Below are 26,811 nucleotides of genomic sequence, written 5' to 3'. Positions count from 1 at the left end.
TGCAATCCCTATCAAATTACCAATGGCATTTTTTTACAGAACTAGGACAAAAAATCTTAAAATTTGTATGGAGACACAAAAGACCCCGAAGAGCCAAAGCAGTCTTGAGAAAGCAAAACGGAGCTGGAGGAATCAGGCTCCCGGACTTCAGACTATACTACAAAGCTACAGTAATCAAGACAGTATTGTACTGGCACAAAAACAGAAATATAGATCAATGGAACAGGATAGAAAGCCCAGAGATAAACCCACGCACATATGATCACTTTATCTTTGATAAAGGAGGCAAGAATATACAATGGAGAAAAGACAGCCTCTTCAATAAGTGGTGCTGGGAAAACTGGACAGCTACATGTAAAGGAATGAAATTAGAACACTCCCTAACACCATACACAAAAATAAACTCAAAATGGATTGAAGACCTAAATGTAAGGCCAGACACTATCAAACTCTTAGAGGAAAACATAGGCAGAACACTCCATGACATAAATCACAGCAGGATCCTTTTTGACCCACCTCCTAGAGAAATGGAAATAAAAACAAAAATAAACAAAACAAACGGGACCTAATGAAACTTCAAAGCTTTTGCACAGTAAAGGAAACCATAAACAAGACAAAAAGACAACCCTCAGAATGGGAGGAAATATTTGCGAATGAAGCAACTGACAAAGGATTAATCTCCAAAATTTATAAACAGCTCATGCAGCTCAATATCAAAAAAACAAACAACCCAATCAAAAAATGGGCAGTAGACCTAAATAGACATTTCTCCAAAGAAGACCTACAGATGGCCAGGAAGCACATGAAAAGCTGCTCAACATCACTAATTATTAGAGAAATGCAAATCAAAACTACAGTGAGGTATCACCTCACACCAGTTAGAATGGGCATCAGAAAATCTACAAACAGCAAATGCTGGAGAGGGTGTGGAGAAAAGGGAACCCTCTTGCACTGTTGGTGGGAATGTAAGTTGATACAGCCACTATGGAGAACAGTATGGAGGTTCCTTAAAAAAGTAAAAATAGAATTACCATATGACCCAGCCATCCCACTACTGGGCATATACCCAGAGAAAACCATAGTTCAAAAAGACACATGCACCCCATTGTTCATTGCAGCACTGTTTACAATAGCCAGGTCACGGAAGCAACCTAAATGCCCATCGACAGATGAATGGATAAAGAAGATGTGGCACATATATGCAATGGAATATTACTGAGCCATAAAAAGGAACGAAATTGGGTCATTTGTAGCGATGTGGATGGATCTAGAGACCGTCATACAGAGTGAGGTAAGTCAGAAAGAGAAAAACAAATATCGTATATTAACGCATATATGTGGAACCTAGAAAAATGGTACAGATGAACCAGTTTGCAGGGCAGAAATAGAGACACAGACATAGAGAAAAAACGTATGGACACCAAGGGGGGAAAGTGGCGGGGAGGGGGGTGGTGTGATGAATTGGGAGATTGGGATTGACATATATACACTCATATGTATAAAATGGATAACTAATAAGAACCTGCTGTATAAAGAAATAAATAAAATTAAAAATTTTTTTTAAAAGAAGAAACTTTAGATTATTTGTTCACTTCTTTGAATTTGTTTTTGTATTGCATTTCTTCCACCGCATTTATCCCAATGTAATATATATTTTTGCATGAAAGACTTTTTACTAATCACCCTATCATTCGTCTCATTTTGCAAAAAAAAGCTCAAATATATATTTATATTTTTGTTTTTATTTCTCATGACCCTAGGGCTCTAAATTTTTAAAAATTATTTAAGAGTGACTTTAATTATTTGTTTATAATTGATCAAGGGAATGTAATTATAATTGTTAATAATTATCAAACATAAGTCAAATTATATTGGAAAAATATCTCTTTAGTGGATGGATAGGGCTACATTTCCCCCCAAATAGCCATCCATCCATGATTGAATGTTACTTAATGTTAGAGAGAGACAGTGTTCAGCATCAATTGTATTATTGTTTTCAGTGTTCATAGATGTAAGCACTGAGAACCTTATAAACAAGCAGAAGGACTTTTGATGTAGCAGTGTCACTCATTTCTTTAAATCTGTTTGAGTTATATGTCAAAAACCACCTAGTGAAAGGCCAGCTGGAGGAGGCTCTGGTTCCTGACAAGATACTGAATTAGCACAGACTTCTGCATGTTCTCTGAAGATTAAACCTAGAGTAACTTTAGAGAGAAACCTCATGATACCAGGATTCAGAGAATAGTGTGCGAAACCCCTGGGAAGATAAGGGGATATTCTGAGCTGGCATGTATGGTGGGTGAGGTTATAGCCAGAGAAGGAAGTAAAAATAGGAAGACAAAAACAACCCAAGTTCCCCTTTGCCTTGGGACACTGATGCCTGTCCTCTCACAGGAGTAGGAAGTAATAAAATCAGAGCAGCACTGAGGCCCTGCATGAGTGAGAAGCTAAGGAAAATGGGTGGGAATTGGTTTTAGGCATTGACTTACCTCTTGGCCTCCACACCCTAGGACAGGTGGGTTATACTTTTAGAAGTGCCTACTCCTTGGGTTGTTTCTCCTTGGAGGAGAAGTTTGATAAGGTTGAAACCCTGAACTGAGGAGTTGCTTGGTGGGGGCAGATCTTTGGTGCCTAGGGATTTTGAGCTCCTGGGGCTGAAAGACTGGTTCTGGTCTGTCCTCCTGAGGAGCCAGTACTCCCTGCGGAGTATGAGCTAACAGGCCACATTTCACACACCATTAGGAGAGTTTAGAATAGGCAGTTCAGGAATTTAGAAGTCAACAAAATGAACATGCTACAAGAGATAAGGGAAGATGTTAACAATATGAAGCAAGAAATGAAATGATAAAGCAAAACCAGGTAGAACCATTTAGGTATAATAGTTAAAATAGAGATGCAGTTATATAGGATAAGTAGTGAAATGGGTGCAGCTGAAGAATGAATTAAAAAAACTAGATGATCAGATTATGGAACTTTAATAGAACTTTATAGAAGGGAACAGGTGAATAAACAAATTGAAAAAATAAAGAAAAGTTAAGCTATAAGGAATTGAAAGTAAAAGTTACAAAATCCATATAATAGGAGTCTCAGGAAAAAAAGTAAAAAGAGGGAGAAGGAAATCTTTTAAAAAATAATAGAGATAATTCGTCAGAATTAAAGAAAGAAGAAAGACTTCAGCCCTAAATAGATGATAGACTACCAAATAGGAGAGAGAAGGAAAAACTGACAAAATAGACATAATGAGATTTAAGAACATCAAAAACAAAGAGGAAATTCTAAATGTTCCCAGAGAGAAAGAGCAATATCATATAAAAAAGAACAAGAGTCACATTGACATCTTACTTTTCAGCAGCAACATTTGATGCAAGTGTAAATGGAGTAATAATTCTAAATGTGTTAAAGGGAAAACAACTTTAAACTTAGAATTTTATATCCATCCAAATTGTCATTCAAGTGAAAGGGAATGATAAAAATATTTTCAAATATACAAGGCCTCAGGTTTGCCACACAAGTCCTAGATTTAAAACACTTGATAGAAGTAATTAAATAGGAGGTCAAAGAAATCCAGTAGCTACTGCAAGAGCTATGTGTACCAAGAGTCTTCAAATACCTTAGTAAAGTGTGTTGGTGTCCAAAAAAAAAGAAAAAGACCAAAGAAGAAGAGGAGAAAGTATATTCATAATAACCCAGACTTAAAATGTGAGATGATATACACATGACAAGCGTTGAGAACGGAGAGAGAACATGGGTACACGAGAGGGGGCTAAAATGGAAGATGTAGACAATGGATTTTCAAAGTAGTAAAGGATTAAAAAAGATACAAAGAGTGAGACAGTTGTAGTAATAAACTTAAATGATAGAAACAGTTTCAAATAAGTTAATGGGTTAGAAATACCTGTTAAGGGATTTCCCTGGTGGTGCAGTGGTAAAGAATCCACCTTCAAATGCAGGGGATGTGGGTTTGATCCCTGGTTGGGGAACTAAAATCCCACATGCTGCAGGGCATCTAAACCCACGTGCCGCAGCTACTGAGCCCACGCGCTCTGGAGCCTGCGTGCCACAACTAGAGAGAGAAAACCTGCGCGCCACAACTAGAGAGAAGCCCACGCGCCACAACAAAAGACCCCGCGTGCCGCAACTAAGATCCAACACAGCCAAAAATAATAAATAAATAAGTAAATAAAAATAAACATAAAAAAATACTATTTTAAAAAAAGAAATAGCTGTTAAAACACATAAGGTCAGGTTGACTTTTTAAAAATCTAGCTAAGTGCTATTTACAAGAAGCACATTTGAAGCATAAGGACACAAATATTGAAAGAAAAAGAATGGAAAAGAACATACCAGGCATACACTAACCAAAAAAAGCCTGAGTAACTGAATTAATATAATTAAATATACCTTGCCACAAACAAATCGTTAGAGATAATGAAGGTCACTTTATAATGATAAAAGTTCAATCCAAACAAAATATATAAGTTTAAACATGTATGCAACTAATAAGATAACCTCAAAAATATACATCAAAAATGACAAAATTACATGGAGAAATTGGAAAATTCACCATCATAGTGGGAGATTTTAATGCACTTCTCTCAGTTATTGATATGTGAAGCAAATGAAAACAGAAACAAGGGTATTTTAGCAACACAATTAACAAGCTTATTTTAGTGGACATGTATACAATTCTGCATCCAACAATTAGAGAATATACATTTTTCTTAACCACATGTGGAAGGAACATTTACCAAAATTGATCTGGCCAGGAAGAAAACAAGTCTCAATAAATTTCACACAGATTATGTTCTCTAACAATACACAATTAAGTTAAAAGTCAATGCCAATAAGATTAAATATCTGTATATATTTGGAAATTAAATCACATGCTTCTAGATAAGTCATGGGTTAAAGAATAAATACTAATGAGAACAAATTTTTAATTTGTAGAACTGAATGGTAATAAAAATACAACATATCAAAACCTGTGAGATGCAGTAAAAGTGTGTTTCAGCAGAAATTTATCACCTGGAATATTCACATTAGAAAAGAAGAAAGGCTAAAAAGGAACTACATATCCAACTTAAAATCTCAGGAAAAAATCCCAACAGAATATACCCAAATGAAGTAGTAGGAAAAATAAAACTAAGAGTGAAAATAAATTAAATGGAAAGGAAAGGTAGAAAAGAGAAGATCAATGAGACCAACATTTGATTCTTTGAAAAGACCAACAAGTAGATAAATCTTTGGCAAAGATAAGAAAGAAATAGAGAAGACAAAAATAGTATTAATAGGAAAAAGGGAATACAGGCACAGATAAAGCAGAAATTAAAAGGATAAATATTAAAAAGGTAAGGGAATACCACCACCAACTGTATACTAATAAATCTGAAAACTTAGGAAAAATGGACAAAATTTCTTTTCATAAAAAATATTTTCCCCAAAAAAAAAATTTTCCTCAAAAAATACAGCTTCATAAAATTGTCTCAAGAATAAATAGAAGGGACTTCCCTGGCGGTCCAGTGGTTAAGACTTTGCCTTGCAATGCAGGGGGTGCAGGTTCAATCCCTGGTTGGGGAGCTAAGATCCCACATGCCTCACGGCCAAAAAACCAAAACATGAAAGAGAAGCAATATTGTAACAAATTCAATAAAGACTTTAAAAAATGGTCCACCTCAAAAAAAAAAAACTAAAAAAAAAAAGAATAAATAGAAAACTTGAATTGTCCTATATAATTACTAAGGAAATTGAAGCAGTGGTTTAAAATCTTCCACCAGGAAAACACCAAGCCTAGATGATTTTACAGATTAGTTCTACCAAACTTTTATGTCAAATTTATAACTCTCCTCCTGTGCCCCCAAAGAGAGAATTTTCCTAATTTATTCTGAGTCTAGTATTAATTCTGTATACTCTAGTATAACAAAATTAGACCACTGTAAACCAAACCTATGAAAAAGGAAAATGATCCATATTACTTATTAATATAGATGTAAAACCTTAAACAACATATTAGCAAGTTGGATCCAACTGTGTTTACAAAAAAGATCATGATCTAGTTGGATTTTCCCTAAAAATACAATGATGGTTTAATTTTGGGGAAAAATCTGTAAATATAAATTCACACATTAATATATTAAAGGAGAAAAAGCATATGATAATTTAAAGGAAACACTTGTAATAAGACTCAGTATACATTCATAATTTAATTAGGGATAGAAGAAAACTTCCTTAACCTGATAAAAGTTTACAGCAAATATCGTTTTAAATGGGAAACATGAGAAGCATTTCTTTAAAATAAAGAGCTAGTCAAGGAAATCAGCTTTCAATAGTTTTTCCCAACATTGTTGATCTTAGTCAACTTAAGACAAGGAAAATAAATTAAAGTCATGAGAATTGGAAAACAGAAATAAAACTTTTATTATTTGCAGTAATATACAAATTATTAGACAAACTATTTGAAATAATAGAAGAGCTGAGTAAGGTAGCTGGATTTAAGGTTGGTACTCATCGATATATAAGTGTATCAAATCAACACATTGTCCACTTTAAACTTACACAATGTTATATATCAGTTATATCTCAGTAAACCTGGAAAAAAAAGATTGACATTGTATTTCTTTTCACTAGCAAGCAACAATATAAAATGTAAAAAAATGAAGACGTAAAATAATATTCAAGAATATATAATTTCTAGAAATAAATTCAACATAAGATTTGGGGAAAATTATGAAATTTTATTGGAAAACATTGAAGAAAACTTAAGTGTAAAGATATACCATAATCATAGGTCAGGAGACTTAATATCATAAAAACTGATTTCCTCATGTTGATGTACATACACGATGCAAATCCAATCAAAATTCCACAAGCTTTCCTGACCCTAAAATTTGTATCAAAGCTTAAAGGGTTGAAAATAGCCAAGACATTTCTGAATGTTTTGCTCTACCAGATATTAAGACTTATGAAGCTGTATTAGTTAGCATAGTGTGATCATTTGCAGTAATAAGCAAATTGACCAGTAGAATAAAATAGAAGGTGCAGAAACATATCCATGCATATCTGGAACTTTTATGACAGTGGTAGTATGGCAGATCAGTGGAAAAAGGCGAGACTATTCAATAACTGGAGCTGGAATAAATGGTTGTCCATATGAAAAAAAAAAGAGAGAGAAATTTGGTTCCTATCTCACACTGCAGACAAAAGTCAACTGCAAATCAATCAAGGACTTAAATAATACAATTTATATTTAACTTTTAGTAGAAAATATAGGTGAAAATCTTTTGGACCTTGGAGTGTGTAGAAAAGGATGTTATAAGCAAGATACCAAAGGCACTAACATAAAAGAAATGGTGGATAAACTTGACTTAATATTAATCTTCAGAACTTCTGTTCATAAAACAACACTTTAGGGATAGGTTATAAACTAGGAGAAGGCTTTTGTAACCCAAAAAACCAAAAAAAGGTTAATATCATGAAATCTCAATAATTCTTACAAATCAATACAAAGCAGACAAACAACCTAGTAGAAAATGTACAAAGGGACAGGGCCAGGCATTTTTTAAAATTAATTTTTATTGGAGTATAGTTGCTTTAGGGCCAGGCATTTTTACAGAAGAGGACCCACATTTGGCTGATGAACACGTGACAAGATGTTCAGTCGCATTAGTGATGGGGGAAATACAAACCAAGACCTCAGTGAGATAAACCAAAAATTAAGAAGTCTGACAGTAGCCGGTGTTGGAATAGATGTGGGTAAAGAGGATCTTTTTTTAAAATTAATTTTTATTGGAGTATAGTTGATTTACAGTGTTGCGTTAGTTTTTGCTGTACAGCAAAGTGAATGAGTTTTACATATACATATATCCACTCTTTTTTAGATTCTATTCCAATATAGGTCATTATAGAGTGTTGAGCAGAGTTCCCTGTGCTATATAGTAGGTCCTATTAGTTATCTATTTTATATATAGTAGTGTGTACTGTCAATCGCAGTCTCCCAATTTATCCCTCCCGCCCATTTCCCCCTTGGTAACCATGAGTTTGTTTTCTACATCTGTGACTCTGTTTCTGTTTTGTAAATAAGTTCATTTGTACCATTTTTTAAGATTCCACATATAAGCGTTATCGTATGATATTTGTCTTTCTCTGTCTGACTGACTTCACTCAGTATGACAATCTCTAGGTCCATCCATGTTGCTGCAAATGGCACTATTTCATTCTTTTTTAGGGCTGAGTAATATTCCATTCTATATATGTACCACATCTTCTTTATCCATTCCTCCGTTGATGGACGTTTAGGTTGCTTCCAGGTCTTGGCTATTGTAAATTGTGCTGCAATGAACATTGAGGTGCATGTACCTTTTGAATTATGGTTTTCTCCAGATATGTGCCCAGGAGTGGGATTGCTGGATCATATGGTAGTTCTATTTTTAATTTTTTAAGGAACCTCCATACCGTTCTCCACAGTGGCCGTACCAATTTACATTCCCACCAACAGTATAGGAGGGTTCCGTTTTCTCCACACCCTCTCAAGCATTTATTGTTTGCAGATTTTTTTTTTTTAATTTTTTTTTTAAATTTATTTATTTATTTATTTTTGACTATGTTGGGTCTTCGTTTCTGTGCGTGGGCTTCCTCTAGTTGCAGCAAGCCGGGGCCACTCTTCATCGCGGTGCGCGGGCCTCTCACTATCGCGGCCTCTCTTGTTGCGGAGCACAGGCTCCAGACGCGCAGGCTCAGTAGCTATGGCTCACGGGCCCAGTTGCTCCGCGGCATGTGGGATCTTCCCAGACCAGGGCTCGAACCCGTGTCCCCTGCACTGGCAGGCGGACTCCCAACCACTGCGCCACCAGGGAAGCCCTGTAGATTTTTTTTTTTTTTTTTAAACATCTTTATTGAATTATAATTGCTTTACAATGGTGTGCTAGCTTCTGCTTTACAACAAAGTGAATCAGTTACACATATACATATGTTGCCATATCTCTTCCCTCTTGCATCTCCCTCCCTCCCACCCTCCCTATCCCACCCCTCTAGGTGGTCACAAAGCACCGAGCTGATCTCCCTGTGCTATGCGGCTGCTTCCCACTAGTTATCTATTTTACATTTGGTAGTGTATATATGTCCATGACACTCTCTCACCCTGTCACATCTCACCCCTCCCCCTCCCCATATCCTCAAGTCCATTCTCTAGTAGGTCTGTGTCTTTATTCCCATCTTGCCACTAGGTTCTTCATGACCTCTTTTTTTTTTTTTCCCCTTAGATTCCATATATATGTGTTAGCATACTGTATTTGTTTTTCTCTTTCTGACTTACTTCACTCTGTATGACAGACTCTAACTCCATCCACCTCATTACAAACACCTCCATTTCATTTCTTTTTATGGCTGAGTAATATTCCATTGTATATATGTGCCACATCTTCTTTATCCATTCATCCGATGATGGACACCTAGGTTGCTTCCATGTCCTGGCTATTGTAAACAGAGCTGCAATGAATATTTTGGTACATGACTCTTTCTGAATTATGGTTTTCTCAGGGTATATGCCCAGTAGTGGGATTGCTGGGTCATATGGTAGTTCTATTTTTAGTTTTTTAAGGAACCTCCATACTGTTCTCCATAGTGGCTGTATCAATTTACATTCCCACCAACAGTGCAAGAGTGTTCCCTTTTCTCCACACCCTCTCCAGCATTTATTGTTTCTAGATTTTTTGATGATGGCCATTCTGACCGGTGTGAGATGATACCTCATTGTAGTTTTGATTTGCATTTCTCTAATGATTAATGATGTTGAGCATTCTTTCATGTGTCTGTTGGCAATCTGTATCTCTTCTTTGGAGAAATGTCTATTTAGGTCTTCTGCCCATTTTTGGATTGGGTTGTTTGTTTTTTTGTTATTGAGCTGCATGAGCTGCTTGTAAATCTTGGAGATTAATCCTTTGTCCGTTGCTTCATTTGCAAATATTTTCTCCCATTCTGAGGGTTGTCTTTTGGTCTTGTTTATGGTTTCCTTTGCTGTGCAAAAGCTTTTAAGTTTCATTAGGTCCCATTTGTTTATTTGTGTTTTTATTTCCATTTCTCTAGGACCTGGGTCAAAAAGGATCTTGCTGTGACTTATGTCATACAGTGTTCTGCCTATGTTTTCCTCTAAGAGTTTGATAGTGTCTGGCCTTACACTTAGGTCTTTAATCCATTTTGAGTTTATTTTTGTGTATGGTGTTAGGGAGTGTTCTAATTTCATACTTTTACATGTACCTGTCCAATTTTCCCAGCACCACTTATTGAAGAGGCTGTCTTTTCTCCACTGTATATGCTTGCCTCCTTTATCAAAGATAAGGTGACCATATGTGCGTGGGCTTATCTCTGGGCTTTCTATCCTGTTCCATTGATCTATATTTCTGTTTTTGTGCCAGTACCAAACTGTCTTGATTACTGTAGCTTTGTAATATAGTCTGAAGTCAGGGAGCCTGATTCCTCCAGCTCCATTTTTCGTTCTCAACATTGCTTTGGCTATTCGGGGTCTTTTGTGTTTCCATACAAATTGTGAAATTTTTTGTTCTAGTTCTGTGAAAAATGCCAGTGGTAGTTTGATAGGGATTGCATTGAATCTGTAGATTGCTTTGGGTAGCAGAGTCATTTTCACAATGTTTATTCTTCCAATCCAAGAACATGGTATATCTCTCCATCTATTTGTATCATCTTTAATTTCTTTCATCAGTGTCCTATAATTTTCTGCATACAGGTCTTTTGTCTCCTTAGGTAGGTTTATTCCTAGATATTTTATTCTTTTTGTTGCAATGGTAAACGGGAGTGTTTTCTTAATTTCACTTTCAGATTTTTCATCATTAGTATACAGGAATGCAAGAGATTTCTGTGCATTAATTTTGTATCCTGCTACTTTACCAAATTCATTGATTAGCTCTAGTAGTTTTCTGGTAGCATCTTTTGGATTCTCTATGTATAGTATCATGTCATCTGCAAACAGTGACAGCTTTACTTCTTCTTTTCCGATTTGGATTCCTTTTATTTCTTTTTCTTCTCTGATTGCTGTGGCTAACACTTCCAAAACTATGTTGAATAATAGTGGTGAGAGTGGGCAACCTTGTCTTGTTCCTGATCTTAGTGGAAATGGTTTCAGTTTTTCACCATTGAGGACAATGTTGGCTGTGGGTTTGTCATATACGGCCTTTATTATGTTGAGGAAAGTTCCCTCTATGCCTACTTTCTGCAGGACTTTTATCATGAATGGGTGTTGAATTTTGTCGAAAGCTTTCTCTGCATCTATTGAGATGATCATATGGTTTTTCTCCTTCAATTTGTTAATATGATGTATCACGTTGATTGATTTGCGTATATTGAAGAATCCTTGCATTCCTGGAATAAACCCCACTTGATCATGGTGTATGATCCTTTTAATGTGCTGTTGGATTCTGTTTGCTAGTATTTTGTTGAGGATTTTTGCATCTATGTTCATCAGTGATATTGGCCTGTAGTTTTCTTTCTTTGTGACATCTTTGCCTGGTTTTGGTATCAGGGTGATGGTGGCCTCGTAGAATGAGTTGGGGAGTGTTCCTCCCTCTGCAATATTTTGGAAGAGTTTGAGAAGGATAGGTGTTAGCTCTTCTCTAAATGTTTGATAGAATTCGCCTGTGAAGCCATCTGGTCCTGGGCTTTTGTGTGTTGGAAGATTTTTAATCACAGTTTCAATTTCAGTGCTTGTGATTGGTCTGTTCATATTTTCTATTTCTTCCTGGTTCAGTCTCGGCAGGTTGTGCATTTCTAAGAATCTGTCCATTTCTTCCAGGTTGTCCATTTTATTAGCATAGAGTTGCTTGTAGTAATCTCTTATGATCGTTTGTATTTCTGCAGTGTCAGTGGTTACTTCTCCTTTTTCATTTCTAATTCTATTAATTTGAGTCTTCTCCTTTTTTCTCTTGATGAGTCTGGCTAATGGTTTATCAATTTTGTTTATCTTCTCAAAGAACCAGCTTTTAGTTTCATTGATTTTTGCTATTGTTTCCTTCATTTCTTTTTCATTTATTTCTGATCTGATCTTTATGATTTCTTTCCTTCTGCTAGCTTTGGGGTTTTTTTGTTCTTCTTTCTCTAATTGCTTTAGGTGCAAGGTTAGGTTGTTTATTCGAGATGTTTCCTGTTTCTTGATGTAGGCTTGTATTGCTATAAACTTCCCTCTTAGAACTGCTTTTGCTGCATCCCATAGGTTTTGGATCGTCGTGTCTCCATTGTCATTTGTTTCTAGGTATTTTTTGATTTCCCCTTTGATTTCTTCAGTGATCACTTCGTTATTAAGTAGTGTATTGTGTAGCCTCCATGTGTTTGTATTTTTTACAGATCTTTTCCTGTAATTGATATCTAGTCTCATAGCGTTGTGGTCGGAAAAGATACTTGATACGATTTCAATTTTTTAAAATTTACCAAGGCTTGATTTGTGACCCAAGATATGATCTATCCTGGAAAATGTTCCATGAGCACTTGAGAAAAATGTGTATTCTGTTGTTTTTGGGTGGAATGTCCTATAAATATCAATTAAGTCCATCTTGTTTAATGTATCATTTAAAGCTTGTGTTTCCTTATTTATTTTCATTTTGGATGATCTGTCCATTGGTGAAAGTGGGGTGTTAAAGTCCCCTACTATGATTGTGTTACTGTCGATTTCCCCTTTTATGGCTGTTAGTATTTGCCTTATGTATTGAGGTGCTCCTATGTTGGGTGCATAAATATTTACAATTGTTATACCTTCCTCTTGGATCGATCCCTTGATCATTATATAGTGTCCGTCTTTGTCTCTTGTAATTGTCTTTATTTTAAAGTCTATTTTGTCTGATATGAGAATTGCTACTCCAGCTTTCTTTTGATTTCCATTTGCATGGAATATCTTTTTCCATCCCCTCACTTTCAGTCTGTATGTGTCTCTAGGTCTGAAGTGGGTCTCTTGTAGACAGCATATATATGGGTCTTGTTTTTGTATCCATTCAGCCAGTCTGTGTCTTTTGGTGGGAGCATTTAATCCATTTACATTTAAGGTAATTATCGATATGTATGTTCCTATTCCCATTTTCTTAAATGTTTTGGGTTTGTTATTGTAGGTGTTTTCCTTCTCTTGTGTTTCTTGCCTAGAGAAGTTCCTTTAGCATTTGTTGTAAAGCTGGTTTGGTGGTGCTGAACTCTCTCAGCTTTTGCTTGTCTGTAAAGGTTTTAATTTCTCCATCAAATCTGAATGAGATCCTTGCTGGGTAGAGTAATCTTGGTTGTAGGTTTTTCTCCTTCATCACTTTAAGTATATCCTGCCACTCCCTTCTGGCTTGCAGCGTTTCTGCTGAAAGATCAGCTGTTAACCTTATGGGGATGCCCTTGTGTGTTATCTGTTGTTTTTCCCTTGCTGCTTTTAATATGTTTTCTTTATATTTAATTTTTGATAGTTTGATTAATATGTGTCTTGGTGTGTTTCTCCTTGGATTTATCCTGTATGGGACTCTCTGTGCTTCCAGGACTTGATTAACTATTTCCTTTCCCATATTAGGGAAGTTTTCAACTATAATCTCTTCAAATATTTTCTCAGTCCCTTTCTTTTTCTCTTCTTCTTCTGGGACCCCTATAATTCGAATGTTGGTGCGTTTAATGTTGTCCCAGAGGTCTCTGAGACTGTCCTCAGTTCTTTTCATTCTTTTTTCTTTATTCTGGTCTGCAGTAGTTATTTCCACCATTTTATCTTCCAGGTCACTTATCCGTTCTTCTGCCTCAGTTATTCTGCTATTGATCCCATCTAGAGTATTTTTAATTTCATTTATTGTGCTTGTCATCGTTTCTTGGTTCCTCTTTAGTTCTTCTACGTCCTTGTTAAATGTTTCTTGCATTTTGTCTATTCTATTTCCAAGACTTTGGATCATCCTTACTATCATTATTCTGAATTCTTTTTCAGGTAGACTACCTATTTCCTCTTCATTTGTTAGGTCTGGTGTGTTTTGACCCTGCTCCTTCATCTGCTGTGTGTTTTTCTGTCTTCTCATTTTGCTTATCTTACTGTGTTTGGGGTCTCCTTTTCACAGGCTGCAGGTTCGTAGTTCCCGTTGTTTTTGGTATCTGTCCTCAGTGGCTAAGGTTGGTTCAGTGGGTTGTGTAGGTTTCCTGGTGGAGGGAACTAGTGCCTGTGTTCTGGTGGATGAGGCTGGATGTTGTCTTTCTGGTGGGTTCGTCCACGTCTGGTGGTGTGTTTTGGGGTGTCTGTGGCCTTATTATGATTTTAGGCAGCCTCTCTGTTAATGGATGGGGCTGTGTTCCTCTCTTGCTAGTTGTTTGGCATAGGGTGTCCAGCACTGTAGCTTGCTGGTCGTTGAGTGAAGCTGGGTCTTGATGTTGAGATGGAGATCTGTGAGAGATTTTCGCTGTTTGGTATTACGTGGAGCTGGGAGGTCTCTTGTGGACCAGTGTCCTGAAGTTGGCTCTCCCACCTCAGAGGCACAGCCCTGATGCCTGGCTGGAGCACCAAGAGCCTTTCATCCACACGGCTCAGAATAAAAGGGAGAAAAAATGGAAAGAAAGAAAAAAAGAGGATAAAATAAAATAAAATAAAGCAATTATAATAAAAAATAAGAAAAAAATTATTAAGAGTAAATTTATTAAGAAAAAAAATTTTTTTTAATTTTTAAAAATAGATTTATTAATTTTTTATACTAAAAATAAGAAAAAAATTATTTAGAAAAAATTTATTAAGAAAAAAAATTTTTTTAATTTTTTAAAATAAAAAATATGAAAAAACTTATTAAAAATTTTTTTAAAAATAGAAAATAAGGAAAAAATTATTAAGAAAACATTTATTAGGGAAAAAAAAATTTTTTTAAGCCAAAAAAAAAAAAAAAAAAAAAAAAAACAGACGGACCTAACCCTAGGACTAACGGTGAGAGCAAAGCTATACAGACAAAATCTCACCCAGAAGCATACACATCTACACTCACAAAAAAAAGGAAAAGGGGAAAAGTTAATATATCCTGCTCCCAAAGTCCATCTCCTAAATTTGGGATGATTCGTTGTCTATTCAGGTATTCAACAGATGCAGGCACATCAAGTTGTTTGTGGAGCTTTAATCCGCTGCTTCTGAGGCTGCTGGGAGAGATTTCCCTTTCTCTTCTTTGTTCGTACAGCTCCCGGGGTTCAGCTTTGGATTTGGACCCGCCTCTGCATGTAGGTCGCCTGAGGGCGTCTGTTCCCCGCCCAGACAGAACGGGGTTAAAGGAGCAGCTGATTCGGGGGCTCTGGCTCAGTCAGGCCGGGGGGAGGGAGCGGTACGGAGGAGGCGGGGCGAGCCTGCGGCGGCAGAAGCCGGCGTGACGTTGCAGCAGCCTGAGGCGCGCTGTGCGCTCTCCCGGGGAAGTTGTCCCCGGATTATGGGAGCCTGGCCGTGGCGGGCTGCACAGGCTCCTGGGAGGGGCGGTGTGGAGAATGACCTGTGCTCGCCCACAGGCTGTTTGGTGGCGGCAGCAGCAGCCTTAGCGTCTCATGCCCGTCTCTGGGGTCCGCGCTGATAGCCGCGGCTCGCGCCCGTCTCTGGAGTTCGTTTAAGTGGCGCTCTGAATCCCCTCTCCTTGCACGCCGCGAAACAAAGAGGCAAGAAAAAGTCTCCTGCCTCTTCGGCAGCTGCAGACTTTTTCTCGTGCACCCTCCTGGCTAGTTGTGGTGCGCTAGACCCTTCAGGCTGTGTTCACGCAGCCAACCCCAGTCCTCTCCCTGGGATCCGACCGAAGCCCGCGCCTCAGCTCCCAGCCCCCGCCCGCCCCGGCGGGTGAGCAGACCAGCCTCTCGGGCTGGTAAGTGCTGCTCGGCGCCGAGCCTCTGTGCGGGAATCTCTCCGTTTTTCCCTCTGCGTCCCTGTTGCTGTGGGATCCGCGCTGATAGCCGCGGCTCGCGCCCTTCTCTGGAGCTCGTCCAGGCGGCGCTCTGAATCCCCTCTCCCTGCGCGCCGCGAAACAAAGAGGCAAGAAAAATTCTCTTGCCTCTTTGGCAGCCGCAGTCTTTTTCCCGGACTCCCTCCTGGCTAGCACCGAAGCCCGAGCCCCAGCTCCCAGGCCCCGCCCGCCCCGGCGGCTGAGCAGACAAGCCTCTCGGGCTGGTGAGTGCTGGTCGGCACCGCTCCTCTGTGCGGGAATCTACGCTTTGCCCTCCGCACCACTGTGGCTGCGCTCTCCTCCGTGGCTCCGAAGCTTCCCCCCTCTGCTACCCGCAGTCTCTGCCCACGAAGGGGCTTCCTAGTGTGTGGAAACCTTTCCTCCTTCACAGCTCCCTCCCACTGGTGCAGGTCCCGTCCCTATTCTTTTGTCTCTGTTATTTCTTTTTTCTTTTGCCCTACCCAAGTACGTGGGGATTTTCTTGCCTTTTGGGAGGTCTGACGTCTTCTGCCAGCGTTCAGTGGGTGTTCTGTAGGAGCAGTTCCACGTGTAGATGTATTTCTCATGTATCTGTGGGGAGGAAGGTGATCTCCGCGTCTTACTCTTCCGCCATCTTGCCCCTCCCTCCGCCCTGTAGATTTTTTGATGATGGCCATTCTGACCAGTGTGAGGTGATATCTCATTATAGTTTTGATTTGCATTTCTCTAATATTTAGTGATGTTGAGCATCTTTTCATGTGACTCTTGGCAGTCTGTATGTCTTCTTTGGAGAAATGTCTATTTAGATCTTCTGCCCATTTTTTTGATTGGGTTGTTTGTTTTTTTGATATTGAGCTCCATGAGCTGTTTGTATATTTTGGAGATTAATCCCTTGTTGGTCACTTCATTGGTAAATGTTTTCTCCCATTCTGTGGGTTGTCTTTTCGTTTTGTTTATGGTTCCTTTGCTGTGCAAAAGTTTTTAAGTTTAATAATTGCTGGTGAGAGTATTAATTGGTACAACTACTTTGGAAAAGGGGATTGACATTATCTTTTAAAGTTAACCATTCACATACTTTATAACCAAGAAATTTCACTTCTAAGAATATAGAATATGTGCCCGAGGAACTCTTGCACATATACACGTGGAGATATACACAATAATGTTTGTGGAAGTGTATATAGGAGCAAAAACCCAGAATCAACCCAAATTCCCTCTGACTAGAGAATGAATAAATTGTGGTATAGTCTAACAATGGAATATTATACAGCCGTGAAAATGATTAAGCTACATGTAATAATATGTACAAATCTATGAAATTTAATTTTAAATTAATCATAGTTTTGTTAAGATATCATTTACTTAATGTAAAATACACAGATTTTAAGTGTATAACTTGATGAATTTTTATGAATTTATACATTTGTGTAACCACCACCCAGAACAAAATACAGAACACTTCCACCCCCCACAAGAAAGTTCCTTTGTTCCCTTTTCCACCGTTCGCTTTGTGCCACTCACCAGCAATGTGTAAGAGTTCTAGTTTTGCTCCCCAGCCTCTCCAGTGCTTGTTATTATCAATATTTTTAATTTAGATACTCTGGTAATATATAATGGTATCTCATTGTGGTTTTAATCTGCGTTTCCTGAATGACAAATGAAATTTGTCACTTTTACTTTACTTATCCTTATTGGCCTTTTGGATATCTTCTTTTATGAAATGTCTGTTCAAGTCTTTCCTCCATTTTTCTATTAGTTTTTTTTTTTTTTAATTTATTGATTTGTAGAAGTTTGTTGTATATTCTAGACATGAGCCTTTTGTCTCTCACACACACACAAAAATAAATATATGTACAATAACAAGCATTGTAAGAAGCTGACTTAAGAAAAGAACATGGAAAGAATTACTGCAAATCCTTGCTCAAACAGGTGACTTTTGAAAAAGAATAGGTCATTGGAAATTGAGGGTCTTGAAATTGACTCCCTGCAAACCATCCCTGCCCATACAGCCCTTAGGAAGTCTTCATGTACAGCGAGGTGTACGCATAACCGTTTGAAGAGTGTTGGTTTGGAATATATTTTGTTTTTATTTTTCCAGCTTTATTGAGACATAATTTGACATATAACATTGTATAAATTTAAGATGTGCAACATAGTGATTTTATATATGTATATATTGTGAAATGATTACCACAATAAATTTAGTTACTATATCCATCACCTCACATAGTTTAAATTTTTTTTCTCGTGGTGGGAAAAACTCTCTGAGCAGTTTTCAAATATACTTTACAGTATTGAAGGCTCAGCAACACCTCTACCTAGAAATTCTTAGCAGACAATTGGAAATGCACTTCTGGAATAAGGGTAAATTACTAAGTTTCTCAGTTTGTTTCCTCTTAAAGAATAGGAATATCAACACCAATTTTCTCTACTCTCATTATTTGCTATACTTGTGAAAACAAAATCGCTGAGATGACTTTGTTAGGAAAAATTTTAAAGTGATGCAGAGTTGCTTACTTCAGCAGCCCTTACTACCTTTCTATGCTGCTGCCTTGGCCTCACTGAGACCCATGAGAGCATGTTTGGTGATCTTACTGGGTGCTATCAGTCCTTTGTGAGTATCTGCAACTTACATTATTTCTTTTCCTACATAGTTTATATTAATTTTTAGTCATATAATAGTTGCCATTACCCTTAGTAAATGATTTAAATGGAAAACAAGGCAGGAAAAATAACTTTCTCCCTCTATTCCCTCATTCCCTCTTACTAAAGATGACCATTGTTAAGTCTCTTATGTATTCTTTCAAATCATTCTGAACATTTTTATTATTCACTTTTCACAAATGGGTTTATATTACGCAAACTATTCTTTTTCATCTAATGTATTTTGGGAAGATATGCTTATTTTTTTAAAAAGCAGTATTGTTTCCGAAACTATGGATACACTGTTATTTTGCCCTTATGAATATGGAATATTTAAATTGTTTCAGGTCTTTTCTGTTACAAACAATGGTGCAACAAATGTTCTTGTAAGTATATGTTTGCATACTGTGTCAGCATATCTATAAAATAAATTCTTAAAAGTTGAATTACTGGTTTGTGAGAATGTGCATTACACATTTTGATAGTTTATTGCCGATTTATCCTCCCATAAAAAGCAAGTAAATGAGAGAGCCTGTTTCCCCATACCCTCACCAACACAGAGTTTTATCAAACTTAAATTTATGTCCATCTATTAGGTGAAAATTGCCAACTCATTGTTTTTGATTTGGATTTTATTAATTTTGTGAAGTTGAGCATCCTTTTATATCTTTTTTATAAAGATATAAAAATTTTTCTAGTTAAAAAATTTATTCCTCGGAACATTACAAAATAAAGAGTTCTAGCTATTTACGAAAAGTAGAAAATGATGACCGTAAGTTAAAGACCCAGAATGTTTCCTTTTCGCTTTGCTGATTTTATGTTTCATACTATCTTATCCCAAATCATACATATCATTCATTCGTTCATTAAAAAATACTTGTTAAAGACTTATTGTTTACAGAATACTGATAGGCACTGTCCTTGAAAAGGCAAATTTTGTTAGATGAGGATGTATGTTTGGGTTCCTATTTGCAGGACCTGTCTACTAAGATTAAATCCAAATTTTAGTATTTGACTGATGCTTCTCCTCTATGAGTGTTCATTTTTCCAGTTTTTCAAAATAAAGTAGTCTCAAACTGTTAGTTAAACAAGTGGAAATTTATTAACAAAAAAGTTGGTTTTCTACTTATGATAGCCTCAGATTATCAGCCTATTACTGCTGCCTTCTTGCCATTTGCTGCTTCATGGTTAATGAGTTCAGGGTGTGACCCCTCTTAATACAGCCGGTAAAGGGAGTTCAGAGGTTACTGTTCTGATGGTGAGGTGTCTCCACAATCTCCAGTGTCTGCCCTAACAATTCCACCCATTTTTGTTTGGTTGGTTCATGTGTAATTTCTCTTGAGCCTAGAAGGCTCATGACACACAGCTCTGGGCCACTTATTCATTGGTCAGTCCAAGTATCTGATGCAATTCCTCCTCCAACTGTTAGCAGGCAAGAAGGGGCTAGTCTAGTAAGTTATTGGCTGGACTTTAGACAAGAGGGAAAGTCTGGAATCTATACCAACATTTATGCCGTGTTTGATATCACAAGGGAATATAGGAAGCAAATAGTTAAAAATTTATAAATGGTAGAGTGTTTTTGATGGGATAATGACCCTATTCTAGATCTTTTGCTCTTCTCCCCAGTCTCTTTGCAATAAGAAATAGAGTCATTTGTAACATGTCAGTCACCATGCTTTTGGGTGTATATATTGATATATGTGAACCAAGCACTTGAAAGCTGGCTAGAAATGCAGATTCAAGATAGTACAGGTAATCCTTGCTTTGCACAGTAGTGCAGAACCATAAAAATAGTGCAGATTGAAGCTGTGCAAAATGATTTTAATAATCAATGGGAAAGACTGTGATTTTTCCATGCCCTTTAAAATTTTTTGTTAAACATTAAAAACTCCCTAACTGTTGGTTCTAAATATATAGAGAGAATGAAACAAAAGTAAAGCTAAATTTTTTGCACTGTAATTTAAAACATTAGAAATATTGAGAGTTAAAGTATCTTATTTTGGGGTTAAAAACTTATGAAGATTAGTTTAAACAGTGCTTACCTTCTTCTTATCATACAGAGGGGAACATCTTTTTTATGCCTTGGTGAATTGTCATACTGTTTTACAAGTTTGGATCAACTTCCAACATTGTATCCTTTGTCTTTTCAATGTCTTGAATATCTCTGAAAATTCTTTAAGTGTCAAGTTTTTTGTGAGTGTCATTTTCTCTGAAGCATCTTCATCCTTCCTCATTTATGTTGATAAGTTTGCCTTCACTAAGTTCCTTTGGTTGCGCATCTAGATTCTCACAGTGGCAGTGGCAGCATTCCCATGGTCAGCTATTTCTTCTATTACTCCATTTACATTTGATTCAAATTTTACTCCCAGTATTATCACTTTTAATTTATTTGTTGCAGTTTCATTTTTGTTGGCAAATTCCCTGCGAGACAAGGAGGCAACACAACTGCACACATTGCTGTCTGTGTGTGAACTGAATAGCAGATGCACAGTGTCCAATCACCAACAGACTGTGAAAGAAGTGACGTGATTGGTCACTGATCATGATGCAAATCTGTAATTTACCTGGTGATTGTGGATTGAAGAGCTAGCAGTGAAGTTTGAACTTTATGCAATTATAGTTAATATACCATGGTGACTGAAATTTGAACTGTGTTGCTGAGGGACTGATATTATTGAAGTCATGACGACTAAAATTCATGCATATCAGGACTGTGCAAAGCAAAGACTGCCTAAATAAATTGGCTATCACGTGGTACTGATTGCATATGATTTGTGTAGTAATTACAATTTTGTTGGGTATGCTGATTATATAGTGGGCTCACTCTTTATAAGGTTTTTTGGAGGTGACTTACAGAGTGTAAATATTTAATCTGTCTATATCAGGACAGGCTAGATTATGCTGTGGTAACAAGTGACCCCCAAATCTCAGTGCTCTTTATGCCTTCCATTGCACATTGGCTGGGAGGAGGGGAGCAAGCTCTGTTTTACTTTGTCTTCACTCAGGAACCCAGGCTGAGGGAGGCTCCATCTCTGTGCTTCTATAGTTACTAAGGCAGAAATTGAGAACATGTAAATTACATGCTCTCTCTTCAAGTTTCTACCCAGAAGTGATACACACTATTTCAAATCACATTTTACTGGTCAAAATAAGTCATATCATCATGTTCCAAAAGAGGTGGAGAAGCAAAATTCTACTATGTGCCTAGAAGAAGTGACTCTAGATCCAAAGAGTTAACTTGTAGAGAGTTTATCAGGGAAGAGCAATTGAGGACTGGGATTACAGACATAGATGTCAGATTGTCTCTGTTTTCTAATGAAAGAATTAAGTTGAGGCAAAGTTGTGTGTACTAGTATTCCAGGAGCCTGGACACTGTGGGTTAGTGTTCAAGGTCATGATGAAGCCAGGAAGTTATAATAGAGGCTAGATGAATCACTGGGGTCAAGCAGGGCTGTTGACAGAGCCCTGAAGATCAGAACTCATTCAGATGAGAGCTCTGAGACTATCTGCCGTTCTAAACAATTTCAACTTCTTTTTGCTCTCTGAGATTTCATCTGTGCTTCATTTAAGTTGACAACATCTTTAGAAGTTCTGGGATACTTGACGGAGATGACTGTCAACTTGAGCCTTGATGGAAATGTAGGCTATGGGTTGGCAGAAGGCATAGTAAGGGCATTCTGGGAGTAAATGGGTAGAGGCTGCAGAAGTGCGACCAAAAGTAGGATGCTATGAAAGTAGTAAGAATATAGACCTTCTTAAAACAGCACGATGTAGAAGAACCACAGGGAACGAATAGCATAATGATCCTCACTTAATTATTACTATTCCATGCTTAATATTTGTCTGTGTCTTTAACCACGAATATATTAAACTCTACAAATCCTCAACAGTGTACTCAGATGGCTGCCCTTAAGATGCCTGGCCTCATACTATTCTGTATCACTGTTGCTTAATGCTATCAAATTAACTTAGATCACTCCATAGTTGTTCCCACACCTAAACGTCCTGTTTTAATCTAAATGTGACCCAAACTTCTTGTCCAAACTTTCTCTACTAGTCTGAGTTAGGAGCAAAACTACTTAAGGCATACCTAGTCTAGCAGGAGGCATTTAAGAATGCATTCATGCATTTCTTGGCATTAAATGGAATATTAGATTTGAGAAAAATACAGTTAATATAAAATGGTCAATTTTAGTATGGTATAGCCACATCTGGGGTTAAAACAGTGCACGGAATCCATTACAATCAAATGACCACATTATATCGAAATCTTCCAGTCAACTAAGAGCTTTCAAGTCAAACATCTATATTCTTGGACACGGCACCGGACTAATCAACTGAATTTAGGTTTTTTACCTAGCCATTTTGATGTTATATAGGCTTACCCTTAGTGTTGGACCCAGTAGACTTTGGGCAACTTCTTTCATTCTTTCAGCTTCCCTATTAATTTTCTAGGAACAGCACTGTAAGGGTGTCTTTGGATTCCAGGAACTTGCCCTATCTAGTGGTTCTTTCACACAAGCATGCTGCATTATTCTTTTAAACCAGAATATTCTCCCATCCCTAAATTTTGGCATATTGTAAAAGTATTAGTGAAGAGGTCTGAGACATGCCAGTACAAGGAGTATGCTCAAAAGGGCATCCAAAGTTTTGCTATTTATTCAGCATTATAATTTTTCCATGTGACTTACTGAATTTGTGAGACTATATTACTAAAATATGTAAGAGTCTTCAGTTTTCTAAACTGTTTATAACACCAAAAATTCATTGTTAATATTAGGGCAACATACTTTCTTCGGCGAGACCAACCAATGTGTTAGAAATGATGAAAGAATGGAAAAATAACCCAGGAAGTGATGAGGAAAGTACAACAGACCAAAAGAACAACTGGTCCAGTCAAGAAAAGTTGAAAGGTTACCAACCCAGCAGAAGTATCCATGTCAGTAACTCTTCAGATGAAGAGGAAGGAAAACAGGTAGGAAGAACCAACAAAACAAGTAGGAAGAACCAATTGTTCCATTTCTCCAAACTGTAAAATACCTTCACAACACTTGGAACATTTTTTTGCAACTCTTTTTTGTTGTTGGTTTTTAATGGTTTGATAACAAAGGAGACCTGCATGATAAAGACAGTAAAGTTCTTTCCTCCCTTGAAACTATCATGATTTAGCAATGTGGCCTACATGCTTATTTTAGGATCCATGATTATATAGGGCAGGTGTCTGCAAACTTTTCCTGTAAAGGAACAGATAGTACATATTTTAGGCTTTGTGGGCCATAATAGTCTCTGTCACAGCTTCTCAACTCTGATGTTATAGCATGAAAATAGGCATAGACAACAAATGAATGAGCATGGCCATGTTCCAATGAAACTTTATTTACAAAGACAGGTGGTGTGCCAGTTTTGGCTAATGAGTCACGATGAATAATTTTTGTATTTTACCAGGCTACACAATTTGGAATGGGTTTATGTATTACCTAGAAAAAGACTTACTAAATTATCCAGTTAGTCCTTTCCAATTTTATGGTAGCTAAAACTGTTTGTATAGTTTTATTATTTTACCTTATTAGATCTGAATATAGTTTTATTATTTTTGGTGAATAAAATTTAGTAACATTTTGATTAATTCTAGATTGTGTTCTGCTAAACTGATATCGTGACAATTTACCCAAACCCTTTTTTTCTTTCGTTTCTGTGTTTGAGGAAAAATTTTCTGTATGTTTGTTCTCTTTCTTGTCTTGAGATCTAATCAGCATATTTTAGCTCTTCTTTAATGATTGAACATGCTGCCAGTGGGGGCTGTATTTACCTCCGGAGAGCCCAGACTTCTTGTGAGGAGGTGCTGCCTTTCAGTTCTCCAAGACCTAGAGACGGGCAAGTGGAGAAAGGAACAGAGAGGGTAAATCCTGACCCACAGCCAGGAAGGTGCAGCGTGGCTGGCCCACACCCTGCCATGCTAAGAATCCTGTCAGAAATTTGCGGAAAGAGACCCAGTAGAGTGATCTGGTTGATTTTTATTTACTCATTGGAAACTTCTTTGTCTACTTGATAGCAAATGTCTAGATAATAAGCTTGACATTTAATTATTCAGATATTTTGAAATAACCATATTTTTACCATAATATAAACATAAGTTTATTGACTCCCTTTCATCCTCTCTAGTCTGTTAACAACTCCTGCAGTGCTTAGCAGATGTGTGTATTTTATATTCTTGTTAAAAATATCCTAAAAACCCAGTGTTTGCATTTCCTCATTTATAGTTTGAAAATTTTCCTGTTAGCTGACTTGGCATTTTATACACACATATACATGTGCACACGCACACATACGTACACATACACACATATACATACACACGTATATATACTCACACATGCATACACATACATTACACGTATTACATACATGCATCTACTGTATACTCGCATATATACAAACACAAATCCATACATGCATATGCACATTATCTTTTGTAGTCTTGGATTCTGTTTGGCACTGAATCTGACATAAAATATCCTTGTGAACCAAATGTTTGGTTGTCTTCCATCTCCTTTTTCATTGCTCTGTCACTTGTCTCCACTATCCTCCTCCTCTTACCCCTGCAAGTCACAGAGTGATGGGACTTGCCATGCTGTTCTCAGCTACTTCCAATTAGGGAACAGAAGAATTGGAATTTGAGGTTCTTGTGGATGCTAGAACTATACTCAGTGGATTGAAAATTTAAGAATATAGTTTTCTACTCATCAACAAGAAGAACTTTTCCACAATCAGAGCTCACCTGCAGTAGCACAGGCTGGGCCATGGATAGTAAACCCTACCTTTCAATCAGTGGAAGCATTCATGCAGACTCTGGAAAGCTACTTGTTATAAATGCTGTAGCAGGAATTTCTCCAAGATGGGTAGGAGTTTGCCCTGGATATCCTCTAAGGGACTTTCCTATGCTTAGGTTTTGGCTGTGATATCTTGGGAGGAATACCTTACCTTATTTGGGAATTTTTCTGAAAAGTGTTACCCCTTAAAAGAAAGACTTCTTATCCATATTAAATTTTTCACTGATTTTTATGAATAAATGTTACTTTGTTAATTATATTGAAGTTGAGTTTATGTTAAGAAATTACTTCTTTTATTTTTTTCAAATCTTCATTAACAGTAAATAGTGGAGTATAAGGCCTAACATGATAACTGAAAATAGCGTAGGCCATTTAGTCTTGAGTCCACACAGGATTCATATAGTAACTAATATTCTTAAGAGTGAAATTTTAATTTTATTAAAAATCATTCTATGAAGGGCTTCCCTGGTGGCTCAGTGGTTAAGAATCCACCTGCCAATGCAGGGGACATGGGTTCGAGCCCTGGTCCGGGAAGATCCCACATGCCGCGGAGCAGCTAAGCCCGTGTGCCACAACTACTGGGCCTGCACTCTAGAGCCTGTAAGCCACAACTACTGAGCCCATGCACCTAGACCCCGTGCTCCACAACAAGAGAAGCCACCGCAATGAGAAGCCGACTCACCGCAATGAAGAGTAGCCCCCGCTCGCCGCAACTAGAGAAAGCCCGAGCACAGCAACAAAGACCCAACACAGCCAAAAATAAATAAATAAATAAATAAATGTTTAAAAAAGAGAAAAAAATCACTCTATGAATATTGAAATATTTCCCACGGGAAAAATTTGTTAAAACTAGATTATATGGATAATTTGATATGATAAATAATTTACACTTATGAAATTAAAGAGATGTATATGATTCTTTTTCCATTAAAATATTTGAAATTTGGCTTTACTTTAAATGGAAATCTGCCAGCAGTCCCTGCTTTCCATTGTATCATTGTTCTCTCTTCTGAAGAATCTCATAAATCCATTTAGAGCTCCTGATTTTGTATTTCTCACAGCCAGTGTCATCATATGTTTTAGATAAGTGGCAAAGCACTTGAAAAACCAGCAGAGAAAGTGAGGAATTATTAAAAACAAAAACAGTTGAACCAAGCACCTTCCTCTTTCTCTGAGTAACTGTTCCTTAGTTCCAAATGCCCTGGGCATTATGGAAAAATACAGTGTGTATCTCCTCATTGTTCATGTTTGGACTAAGGTATCACACTTCACTTTTTCAAACTTATTTTTGACTAGTTGACATTTGTTAATGTCCTTTGTTTTCCTTTTCATTTTCAACCTTTAGTCTGTTTTAGGTAATTGTGTTTTTTGAAGATAGACGTGTTCTCTCTTATATATCTTGTATTTTACAGGCTGAGTACATCTAGATAACGTTTTGTGTTATTGGTAACCCTCTAAATTCCCTA

At 37.2% G+C, this 26,811-nt stretch overlaps 1 protein-coding gene across 7 annotated transcripts in view; it reads left to right on the top strand.

Moving 5' to 3' along the window:
- The window catches only part of STK33 (serine/threonine kinase 33), a 184,673-nt gene that overhangs the window by 143,788 nt on the left and 14,074 nt on the right, over positions 1-26,811 (top strand). For 6 of the 7 annotated variants that reach the window (XM_061202962.1, XM_061202961.1, XM_061202964.1 and 3 more), the window contains one exon: positions 23,296-23,490. The exons of the other annotated variant lie outside the window; for it this stretch is intronic. In XM_061202962.1, the coding sequence (XP_061058945.1) occupies positions 23,296-23,490 (195 nt within the window). The remainder of the gene's footprint in view (positions 1-23,295; positions 23,491-26,811) is intronic. 7 annotated transcript variants of the gene reach the window in all.

This window comes from Eubalaena glacialis, chromosome 10 (assembly GCF_028564815.1).
Source record: "Eubalaena glacialis isolate mEubGla1 chromosome 10, mEubGla1.1.hap2.+ XY, whole genome shotgun sequence".
Lineage (NCBI taxonomy): Eukaryota > Metazoa > Chordata > Mammalia > Artiodactyla > Balaenidae > Eubalaena > Eubalaena glacialis.
This window is presented reverse-complemented; position numbering and strand designations above follow the sequence as displayed.